This window comes from Phyllopteryx taeniolatus, chromosome 8, assembly GCF_024500385.1.
Source record: "Phyllopteryx taeniolatus isolate TA_2022b chromosome 8, UOR_Ptae_1.2, whole genome shotgun sequence".
Taxonomy (NCBI): Eukaryota; Metazoa; Chordata; class Actinopteri; order Syngnathiformes; family Syngnathidae; genus Phyllopteryx; species Phyllopteryx taeniolatus.
The window spans coordinates 16,565,312-16,577,557 of NC_084509.1; the positions used below are offsets into that span (position 1 = coordinate 16,565,312).

A 12,246-nucleotide genomic window follows, 5' to 3' on the forward strand; every position below is an offset into this window, starting at 1 on the left:
GAAGGCAAACAAATCCATTTAGATTAAGTATTTTAAGCCAAATTACATCCCAGCAGAAAAGTCGGTTTCATTTTGATACTAAAAACATCCATGTTAGGTTAATTGAAAACTCTAAATTGATAATGGAGTGAATGTAAGTGTGAATGGTTGTTTATCTATGTTTGCCCTACGAATGGCTGGCAACCAGTCGAGGGTGTACCACGCCTCTCACCCAAACTCAGCTGGGATAGGCCCCAGCTCATCAGCAACCCTAATAAGAGAAAAGCTCTATAGAAAGTAGAGGGATGTGGTTTTATTGTAAAGCTCTTTCATATGTGGACCTGCGTATAGACTTACTTGATAAACTGTCTGAAGAGACCCATGGTGCTATAAATCATACGAGCTGCTTGAGACTCCTCAGTCTGGGAGCGGGACACAGTGAGGGCGTCGTCCATGTGTCCTTCTTGGTGCAGGATGACCTGGAAGCAAAGACGACATCATTAAATACCACCAGTGGTGAGCCATTAAAGCCAGCAAGGCCTTCTCAGCTGGCCTAAATACCATCAGAAGCACTGACCGACATTTAGAACCTAAATTGTAATATTTGTTCCATGAAATTATACATATTCCCAACAGTCTATTCTTCACTGCTTCCAGTACGCGTACATCCATCCATCCATTTTCTGTACCGCTTATCTTATCAACCATCTTGATTGGTTGGAAACTTGTTACAGCCAACTTCGACCAGCAAAACCCATCTGTAATAATCTGCAAACATCAATACCTTTAATAATCAGCGTAGCTGGTGAGTATGATGTATTTTATGTTTTGGTTTTGTCATATTATTAGATAAATATTGATTCTGAAGTCCTCCAGATAATGTGGATGGCACAGTTGCATGTAGTTATATTTATGGTTTTCTATAATTGTGACAGAATAGGGGTGGTATCACTGTAATTTCTTGTGTATAATGCAAATTCTTTCCCCCAAAAGAATTATCAAGTCAATAGTGCACATTATACATATATAAAAGGAAAATGAAGAAAATCTTTCACATTGTATAAATGTATACTGCCACTAAGGGGTTGTAAAAAGGTGTACACTTTCATTCACATTTACGCATTTATATATGTTACAGTAAAGGGGCACTGGGTACGGTTCTGAGGACCCGGGTTCAAATTCGGCCTCACCTGTGTGGAGTTGGCATGTTCTCCCTGTGCCTGCATGGGTATTTTATTCGGGTACACCGGTTTCCTCCCACATCCCAAAAACATGCACGGTAGGTTAATTGAAGACCGTTGGTATGAATGTGAGTAGGAATGGTTGTTTGTTAAAATGTACCCTGCGTTTGTTTGGCAACCAGTTCAGGGTGTACCCCGCCTCCTCCAGTTAGCCCGGATAGGCTCCAGCATACCCGCGACCCTAGTGAGGATAAGCAGTGTAGAAAATGGATGGATGAAGGGATGGATGGATAAACGGGGACTGCTCACTGGAGCATCCTGACGTCCTTGTGTCAGCCGCCATATTGCTATTGTTATCTGGTGTTACTGCACTAGATGGCATAAAAGGTTACCCGTGAGTTTGTTATACCTTAAACCTAAGGTAGGAAATGTCTACTAACAGGGCTAGTTACTCAACCGTCTTTAAATAAAAAGTAATCAATGTTGCTGAAGACAAAGGAAACCGTTGAGCGGCGCAACAGTTCAATGTGAATGAATCTGACGTGAGCTTGTGGAGGAAATCAAACGAGAAAATCCTCTGAGAAAAAGCACATGAAAGAGCTTCAGGATGTGGGAACGTGGCACAGTTTCCAGAAATGGAGAAGCTGCTGCAGATTGTAGCAGAACTGAGGGTAAGTCGCCTCGCTATCAGCACTGTAGAACTTCGTCTCAATGCTTTGAAGATAATGACAAAAAAAGGAGAATAATTCTTGGAAAAACCTAATAAAATACAGATAATAAAATGAAAAAATGGAATATATGGATAGCAGCAACTCGATAATGCGTGCTATACATAAGTAGAAGCATTTTCCTGATTTTTGGGTGTCACTTTAAGGGCGTACATAATTCAAGAGCGTATTATACACGAGAAATTACGGTAAATGTGGATTAAGTTGGGTAAATTGGGCCCTAATTCGAGGTGAAGCATGTTCTCAAATTTGTAGATGCATAAGCAAGCACACCTTCCTCTTCATCATTCCCAGACGAGCAGCTTTGGCATCCAGCGCCGCATATGTGAGCCACAGGCCGGTGGATACATGCTGCACGAAACACATGGACTCTCCATACTTGATCTCTGGAATGCCCATCCCCTCCACGTCTCGCTTGTGAGCCACGTCCACCTTCTCCTGCTCGGTGGCGACCAAACGAGAAAAGATATTTACAAACAGCGACACTATCCACATAAAGTTCGATATCGGGCTCGTGAATGAAATTTCAGGATGAACCTAGAGTGCACTCTTAAAATTTACAGGTGAATTAAATTTTACCTTGTCTACACTTTGGTATGGATCGAACACCTGTTGTGAATTTTACCATTTAGCTCCTTGTTAAAAAACAGCAAGTTCTTCTTTTTGTGAATAGTGTATGAAAGAAAAAAAAATCACATTAGACCTTTGATGCGCGGAAGCAGAACGCAGACAGTTTGGTGTTGGCTCTGTCTGAGTCCACCACCACCAGGCCCTTCTCCTCATCCAGACACAGGTACCGGCCTGTGGTGATGTGGCGGATGCGGAACGCTTGACCCCACTTAAAGTGGCTACCGCTCCAACTGTAGGGGATGGAGGGAAAACATTCACATCTTTTAATCCAGTGGTTATCTGGACAGTAACAGGTAACTGGTGTAACAGGACAGGACACTGCCCAACCAATTAAAAGCTCTAACATGATTCTGAGATATCACATAAATCTGACATCGCTGCATGAATAAAGTTTTTTTTTTTTTTAAGTACTGATTTTTGAGAAAATAAAATAAATTGTTAAGATATGACTTTCTTTCCTTGTTATGTTGTTATATTATGTTACGGTATATATCTATCTGGCGGAAAGGTGGCAGACTAGGTAGCACATCTGCCTCAAAGTTCTGAGGATCTGGGTTCAAATCCGGCCTCGCCTGTGTAGCGTTTGCATGTTCTCCCCGTGCCTGCGTGGGTCTTCTCTGGGTACTCCGGTTTCCTCCCACATCCCAATAACATGCATGGTAGGTTAATTGAAAACTCAAAATTTCCCATAGGTGTGAATGTGAGTGCAAATGGTTGTTTGTTTCTATGTGCCCTGCGATTGGCTGGCAACCAGTTCAGGGTGTACTCCGCTTCTCGCCCAGAGTCAGCTGGGATAGGCTCCAGCACCCCCGCAACCCTAGTGAGGATAAGCGGTATGGAAGATGAATGAATGAATGTATCTATCTATCCATGTATCTATAATCACCTGATCCGCAAAGGCTCCAACCTCCACAGGGAACGAGCCTGGCTGCACACAGCGCCGCCTTCGTAGTGAGCCATTCTGGAACATACACGCAAACAGACATACACACATACACACACACACATTCAATAGACATACAAAATAATAGAAAGATGATAGACGAAGCTAAAAAAAAATATGAATAAACAGTTGTTGTGTATTAAATGCTTAAAGCTAGAAACAATAAAATAAATTTAAAGAATAAAAAATATCAATAAATAACTACATTTAAAATATTGGGTACAAAAAAAGTAAATTAAATGAATAAAGCTTAAAGCTAGTGGAAAAAAATGAATTTAATGCTACTCAGACACAGATGTTTTGCACCTTGCTTTTCTCACCTGCGCTTCTCCTCTCCTTCCTCCGGTGTGGCAATGGTCAGACACTCATCCATGTGGCCGTGAAACAGCCTGAGAACGTGGCCGCCTGTCAGAAACCCTGTAAACAGCAGAAAAGGGCCACGATAAAGTGTGAAACGCTATCGAGCAGGGCAACAAAAAGCTAAATGTTCAGATCAAGGATTGATTTATTTAGATTTCATTTTACTAATAATCAAACTTTTTACTTGTTTTTTTAAACATTTGTGTCTCCTTGTTTCAGGTGTTTCAGTTACATCATTATTTAAGTATTTGCATAACATTTTATTTATCAATCCATTTTCCTTACCGCTTCTCCTCACTAGGGTCACGGGTGTGCTGGAGCCTATCCCAGCTGACTCTGGGCGAGAGACAGGGTACACCCTGAACTACAAATAATCGCAGGGCACATATAAACAAGCAAACACTCGTACTCACATTCACACCTATGGACAATTTAGAGTCTTCAATTAACCTACAAAGCACATTCTTGGGATGTGGGAGCAAACCGGAGTACCCGGAGAAAACCCACACCGCTACGAGGAGAACATGCAGACTCATTTGATTGTTTTTGGAATTATTTTTATATATCTGTGGATGTATGTGTGTGTGTTTCCACCTTCAGCTAGTTCACATCCTGAGCTAATGGGATTCATATTCCACAGAGTCTGCATGAAGGAGGCGTCCACCATCAGATCTCCACTGGCATAGGACAGGTGCTGAGGGAGGAGCAATGAGCGGTCAGCCAATAAAGACTGTACACTGTGCACATTTTGAGGAGTCTTACTAGGTATCTCTCAGAGGACACGCTGACAAGGATGAGGTCATCCCCCACCCGGACCTTTTCACCTTCAGACCTCTGCTTGGAGGCGGGATGAATAGTCCACCAACACGCCTCACCTGTATCAACAAGAATGCTGAGTCAGGGTATCTTAAATTCTAAAAAAGAATATAGCAAACCCTCACTATTCACAGGGGATATTGACCAAGCCATACCGAAAAAAAAAAAAAGTAATTCACATCCACCCACCTGCAGACTCGCAGACGTCACATGCCACCCCACCAGGCCCTGCCTCTTAAAGCCACATGCATGTATCCATCACACAGATCCTACATTAAATACAGTATTTTCTATACATTTTATGCTTCCAATTTTTTGGGTTTTTTGAAATATGTTTACAATGTCTTAAAAAAGTGTTTTAATACATTTAAATGTGTTTTGAGCATGTGGGAGAGGTAAAACTAACCCCCCCAAAAAAATTTATTTGGTCTCTCTATATCGTGGATTGTCACCTATACCTGGTGGGTCTGGAATCCCCTGCAAAAAAAGCGGATTCACTATATTAATTGTGTAAACCGTAAATATACTACAAACTATGATCCAAAAACACTTCAATATCATTTCAAACACATCTTGCAACATTATCCATAAAAATAAATGGCTTACAGGTGATTTGAGTTTGAAGAAATGTACCTGAGGTGCATATGTATGCAGAGGCGGCAGAAACGTGGGTGCACAGCGGGCACGTGCCCCCTCACTTTTTATCCTATGTCCCCCTAGTGTGTGATGTTCCCATTTTCCGGAATGGAAACTTAGCGTTTAAAAGTGCCCCCACCTGCCCTACATCCTAAAAGTTGCCACTGTTGTGTGTATATCGCCTTCACAACCCATAAAAATAGCAATTGTTAAGCAATAACAACGTTTGTTAGCTTGAGCTTTTTAATAGCCACTCAACAGAGCATTCTTAAATTTACCAGTGGAATCTTCTTGTAGTCCCACATCGAAGGCCAGCTTGTCTGTGAGCGACCGAGATGTGGTCAAACAGCTCAGGTACTGGAGAGAGAGTCTGGATTCAGAACTTATACATTGAGTGGTAAATACAGCAATACCCTCCTCCAAATAAAAAATGAAAAAAATCTAACTTACCATGCCCGAGTGTTTGTGCCTGAGAAGGATGGCGTGACCGTACAACAAGGTGCGATGGCCGCCACCTTGTGAGGACTGGGGAAGTACAGGCAAGAAACAAACATTTATAAAAATGGATAACTCTGGATAACACACAGCTTCCACGACTACTTTTTAGAAGTGATTCCCAACCACTGTGCCACGGGAAATTATGCAATTCCACTTTTTTCATTTCATTTTTATTACAATTATTGTTTATTTTGTCAAATAATGTAACTTTGTTCATCTATCTATGTCAGCAATGTATCGTTTCAGGCAGAACAATAAAATTATGTTCCGCTCGATGGCAAAAGTTACAAGTAACCTGTGTATACACCTGTTGCCATTGCAAGCTTTGTGTTCAACTAAACAGACCCAGATGTCACACAGAGTAAGTCAATTTGTGAGTAAACTGAGACAAGATCATCATAAATTCAGTTTATTTATTTTTGTGACATTTGTGTTTGGTGGTGCGCTGTAATATTTCTTATGTAGAATAAGTGCCTTGGCTCAATAAAGGTTGGGAAACACTGCTTTATAGGGCAAGGTAACAAAATGGACACCATACGTATCACTATAAGACAGTAGAACAATGTGATTTCTCCCATCCCATAAGCAAAAACAGTTCATCAGCTATACATAAATATATCCATCCATCCATTTTCTGAGCCACCTCTCCTCACTAGGGTCGCGGGCATGCTGGAGCCTATCCCAGCCTATCCCAGCTGTCATCGGGCAGGAGAGGCGGGGTAGAAACAAACAACCATTCGCACTCACAGTCATGCCTACGGGCAATTTAGAGTCTCCAATTAATGCATGTTTTTGGGATGTGGGAGGAAACCGAAGTGCCCGGAGAAAACATGCAAACTCCACACAGGCGGGGCCGAGAATTGAACCCAGGTCCTCAGAAATTGTGAGGCTGACGCTCTAACCAGTCGTCCACCGTGCCGCCTACATAAATACAATTCAGTAGAAATGTATTACGATTGGGAGCACTTTGGACTAGTTAATACTGTAAATCTGTTTTACAGTCTTGTGTGGATGCTCCCATGTAGGTATTCTCCAGGAACTCTGGCTTCCTCACATAGTCCGAAAACATGTGGGTTAGGGTCACCAAAGACTAAACTGTCCAGAGTGAATGTGAGTGTAAATGCTCTATGTACTCTGCAATCGACTTGCGACCAGTCGAGGGGGTACCCCGTCTCTCACTCAAGTCAGCTGGGATAGGCTGCAGCACACCTGTGACCCTAATGAGGATAAGTCTTAAAGAAAATGGTTGGATGGATGGATGGATGGATGGATGGATGGGTGGCTCCATAATGTTCAAATTATGGAAACAGGTTTTTATTAAACAGTGTCGATCTTTTATATGTTTACATAGCTTTTATCCATTCATCCATCCATTTTCCATACCGCTTCTCCTCACTAGGTTCGCGGGCGTGCTGGAGCCTATCCCAGCTATCTTTGGGTGAGAGGCGGGGTACACCCTGAACTAGTCGCCAGCCAATCGCAGGACACATATAAACAAACAACCATTCGCACTCACATTCACACCTATGGGCAATTTAGAGTCTTCAATTAACCCACCATGCATGTTTTCGGGAAGGGCTTGCGTAGAAGCCTTACTTCAAAGAAACAAGGAGGCTTTTTCATTGGTTGGTCTATTGTTGTTAGAACTCTAAAATCACTCCGCCAGCCCCTCTCCTATTGGATGCGGTTTCTGATGTCCCTGCGATGCCACACTTTGAATTAAGCATTTTTAATTTGAGGGCGCATTGCATCGTGGCAAACGCTCATTTTGTGCTTCACTTCGTGATCCGTCCTAATGCCCTCTCAGCACATATACAATAAATGGGTTCGTCGGTGCAGTGTGAGTTGCTAAGTGCAGTTTCAAAAGGCCAATGTCATACATCTAGCCCCATCTGCACTTGAGTAAATGAACCCTCTGAACCACTATTTCGAAATATGGTATATATATAGATAGATAGATAGATAGATAGAGAGAAAGAGAGAGAGAGAGAGAGAAACCTTTGCACCATTGTTGCAACCTTGTTTTCGCCATGTCCTTTTCAGACTCCTACCTCGGTCATCTCCACCGTGTTGGCCAGCATCTCCTGCAGAGCACGCACCGACAACGACTGCTCCAGAATAAAATTGCATATTGCCAAGTCTGGAGGCACATTCTGCGAAAAAAAATACGAAAAAAGTAAGAAAAACAATGCAACACTGGGTTGGAGACGAAGCAGAGGCGGGGACACGAGTCATATGGCTTGACTCAAGTCAGACAGCACTGTAAGTCACCAATTTTTGGGACTTGGGACTTGCTTGGCTAAAACTTACAAAGGACTCGATATGACTTTGACTTGAACTACATATATTGAAAAGTTTTCACTGTTTTTAGTTGAAAAGCTGCCTCTTTTCAAGATAGTGTGCCATTTGTTTTGTTTTTTATGAAAGAAAAGTTGTTTTGTGTAGTGCGCGCAAAATACTGGTGGGTTGTCAGACTTACTCATGACTAGCACATACTGTATGTGACTAACTACCACCTCCAGAAAGAAGCAAGAAATCACTGAAGTGGATTCTTCAAGATGATTAGTTACCTGGGCATTGGAGGTGGTCTCAAGAAAGCAGAGGCGGTTCCCGAACCCCTCGCAGGATAGACAGAGTTTAATCTGCTGCTCCTTCAGGATGGAGGCAGTGCACTGCAGAACCACCTGGTCATCCTGCACATGTGAAAGCACACAAACACTTATGGTATTTACTTTACACATAGATGTTCCACTGTATTAGGGTTTTGGTTAATTTGGGGGGATTTGTGTTTGGAGATGAGTTTGCTGTATAAATATTGGACACATTTCATATTTAAGATTGTTAGCACTGACCCGTTTCAGACCCTACTATTGGGACAATTTCCCTCTTTAAATGAGGGTTTAGCACTTTATGTATTCTGAGACTTTTCAGCTTGAAATTTTTGAGAGAGCATTACAAGTGCAAAATGAAATTTGAAGTAATGGAGATGGAGAGGCAAACTAACCTTGGATATTCGAACACAAGTTGCACATGAGTGCGGTCTATCGTTCCAATAATTTTAGTGTTATCATAAGCCTAAACGCAAAATCACCTAATTGTTCCCAGACTGTAACAACGTCAATAAAAAAATACCAAGGTGCTTGCTAAAAACATTTTTTTTCTTTATGTTGGTGTAGATTTTACAGTTATACGGTAGGTCATCATGGTATTCCACAAAGTTTGAATTGAGGCAACTAAACTCTTCTTGTTTTTTTAATTTGTTGTGCTTTTCCTTGTTGTCTGAAAACATGCAAAAATGACCAATGACAACATGACTTACGTTTTACATTACGTGTGATTTAACTCGTCCCGGGTGAATGGAAATCATATGTACAGTATCGGCCCATCCTGTGTAACGTGTTTAAAACTCAGGAAACCGGAAAAACAGCTTTGGAAGAAGTGTGCACCAATTGCCAGAGTGCGCTGTCCCAGACGCAGAACGCAGTTTTGTGGGTGCCTTCAAACAAAAGTTGCTCTGACCTGAGTTGTTTAACACATCTAGATGGTAAATACCATGAAATAAAAGCTGGAATTATGAACTTTTGTCTCATATTCATTTTTTGATCTGAAACCCAAATGTCTTCAGTATACAATAAAAACAAAGAAATTGACCTTGATGTTGCCGCTGCAATACTTTTGGAGGGAACTGTATGTTGCGGGATGAGTTTGCTCTCTCTCATCCACGGAGTAGAACGTGTCTCACTGCATTCTAATATTTTATTTTGTTTTTTTGTGATCTGTGGGTGAAGGAACGAAGCAAAGTGTACACGTCCCAAGTGGAGCGCTAATTTGACTGGTGCAAAAGACAGCAATAAACACTCCGTCCCCTGTCAAACCCCCCACATGACATTCACATTCTCAGCTGTTGGCTGTACTCAACCATTACACAAGCAAGAAGATCCGCCACTTAACCTGACTCACGCTCCTCTCGCTCACTTCTGCTCAGATTTGTCAGAGTTGTTACTCTCCACTGTGCTCTCATCATGACGATATTTCAGACTTGAAATGTTCCACCCATGATTTTGCATGACAGAGTTTGGGGTACAGGGGCACCTGCTGCTTCAAAGCGACATCGAGGACGTTTGCATTTATATGTCGCACAGCGGGAAAATGGAAAGTGACTCAGATGGGTGACCTCATAAAATCTGGTCAACTCATGTACTCACAGCCAATGTGTGTCTCCTCTCAACCATACAATCATCTATCTCTCCTCAAACCCAAAATGTCTGTTCTCCTCTAGCCTGCAGCTGCAAGGTCTTCTGTTGCACCCTATAAAGTGGAGCAATGTGCCCACACACACCAACAACACCACTGCAAGTCTAATGTAACCACAGTGGCACCTCAACTTACGAGTGTCCCGACTTTTTCGAGATACGAGCGTTGCTCTGACATTTTTTTCATGTCTTGAGTTGCAAGCAAAAATTCAGTTACAAGCGCGAGATGGTAGCAGTGACCTTCAAAACAAGCAGCAGTTTGGCAGATAGTGAACATGGCTTCAAAAAAAGAGACCCAGTGTGTTTGCTTCAAGGTATTTATTGCGATGCCCAGTTGAAGTTTAATGTAAAATTCAACATAAAACAAAGAGAATTACACATTGTGTATTTAACCAAACCGCATTACTTTGCCTTACAAAAGTCTGCTAGCTTAATGCTAACACATAATGAAAAACACAATAGACGGCCTAATGAAACTAGCATTGATGTTGCATTAGTTATAACCTTTTAAGCGATGGCTATTTGAACAGAAACGGTACAGCCACATGTAGAAAAACAATAACAATACTCACAGGCACTTGTGCAAAATGCAAATGACTACTATTACTGCAGCTTACTGAGCTATTGTGACTGTCTTCTTCATGTATTTATTATGTATGTATTATACTGCCCCCAGTGGCCAAGGAACACAGTCCAGGAGGAGCAGCACAAACCCCATTAAAACAACATCCACAAATTGTTTCATTCTTTACATTCTATTTATTGATGTTATTTACTATATGTTTTTATAAAGCACAACATGTTACAAACATTTTTGTTGGTGTTTTTTGTGGGCCTGTAACAGATTAATGACATTTACATTCAATTCAATGGGGAAAGATGATTTGAGATACAGGGGTTTTGCGTTATGAGCATGGTCACGGAATTAAATGAAACTTGTAAGTCAATGCACCACTGTATACTCTGTTTCAACTAGGAAATGTGAGCCATACTACACCACCTTTTAGCACTCTTCCATTGGGGTATGTCAAGCACTGTGGAAGGCTACACAATCTGGCCAGTATTGGCACATGCAGTGGTAGGAAACCACAAAGTACAAAAGAGTTGAATAAGTACTTACACTTTTACCAGAACATTTATTTACAAGTATATGTACTGTGCTTCTACTTAGGGACAGAGTGTGAATACTTTTGCCACCTCTGAGCACATGAGACATGACCACACACAACTCACTGTGTTTTACCGAAACAAATGTGTTGTGAGCACATGTGATCTACACCCACGCAGCTTTGACCTTCCAGCAGTCACACTGAGTGAATGTGGTCCACGTTGACCACGTAGAAAGTTGACACGGAGGCCACACAAACTCTGGAGCTTAACTCACCGCTTTATTAATAGAGGACGCCTTCTGCATTTCAAGGTTGACACTTTGCGGCGGGCAAAATACAACCCTTGATTATTTGACAATCTCACCACATTTGATGGAGCAGAGAAGTTTCTAAGTGAAGGTCAGGATGTCCGGGTTGTCACCCGGCTGACCCATTGGACCTGTGCCCGCAACACATCCTAGAGAGAACACATCAACATGACAGAGGTGGGGGCTCGAGTTCTTCCTCAATGTGCTGCCTCAGCAACTCCGTACACCATTTGACTAACATGCATGTGATACGGGTTCCATTCACTAAATTCCATAGATATGCTATAGGCTTTAATTGCTTGTGCCGCTATTTCCGACCGCTGTCACTAATTAGTACGGACATCAAAATAATTTCTAAGAATGAAAAAATTCTGCTGTCGATCAGACATTATGACCAAACCAGTTTTATTAAAGGTCGGAGCTCCACCAACAATGTCAGGCGACTGAGAAACCTAATACCGTATTTTCACGACCATAAAGTGCACCATATTAAAAGGCACAGTCTCAGTTACGTGGTTTATTTCTGTATTTAACACATACATAAGGCGCACCGTATTATTGGGCGCAGGCATGGTAAAACATACGCTAGCTTAAAACATACAGTAGCATGCATGCACGCTAAAACAATGTTTTTAAAAAGGCAGCGGGAGCAAAACTGACTTCGGTTGTACTTTATTGAAGTATTTAACAATGTACTCACGTTATTTTTTTATCTATCCTCATCCACAAATCCATCAAAGTCATCATCTTCTGTATCCGAAATGAACAGCTGGGCAAGTTCTCAATCAAACACGCCAGGTTCCTT

General features: G+C 41.8%; 1 protein-coding gene across 4 annotated transcripts in view; it reads right to left on the minus strand.

Annotated features, from left to right (window-relative positions):
• The window catches only part of ryr1b (ryanodine receptor 1b (skeletal)), a 140,020-nt gene that overhangs the window by 111,453 nt on the left and 16,321 nt on the right, over positions 1–12,246 (minus strand). For all 4 annotated transcript variants that reach the window (XM_061781085.1, XM_061781084.1, XM_061781083.1 and 1 more), the window contains exons 3-13: positions 8,342–8,464; positions 7,823–7,924; positions 5,724–5,798; positions 5,552–5,630; positions 4,584–4,696; positions 4,416–4,515; positions 3,782–3,878; positions 3,405–3,479; positions 2,592–2,748; positions 2,162–2,326; positions 337–458 (exon numbers count right to left, since the gene is read on the minus strand). In XM_061781085.1, coding sequence (XP_061637069.1) covers positions 337–458; positions 2,162–2,326; positions 2,592–2,748; positions 3,405–3,479; positions 3,782–3,878; positions 4,416–4,515; positions 4,584–4,696; positions 5,552–5,630; positions 5,724–5,798; positions 7,823–7,924; positions 8,342–8,464 — 1,208 coding nt within the window. The remainder of the gene's footprint in view (positions 1–336; positions 459–2,161; positions 2,327–2,591; positions 2,749–3,404; positions 3,480–3,781; positions 3,879–4,415; positions 4,516–4,583; positions 4,697–5,551; positions 5,631–5,723; positions 5,799–7,822; positions 7,925–8,341; positions 8,465–12,246) is intronic.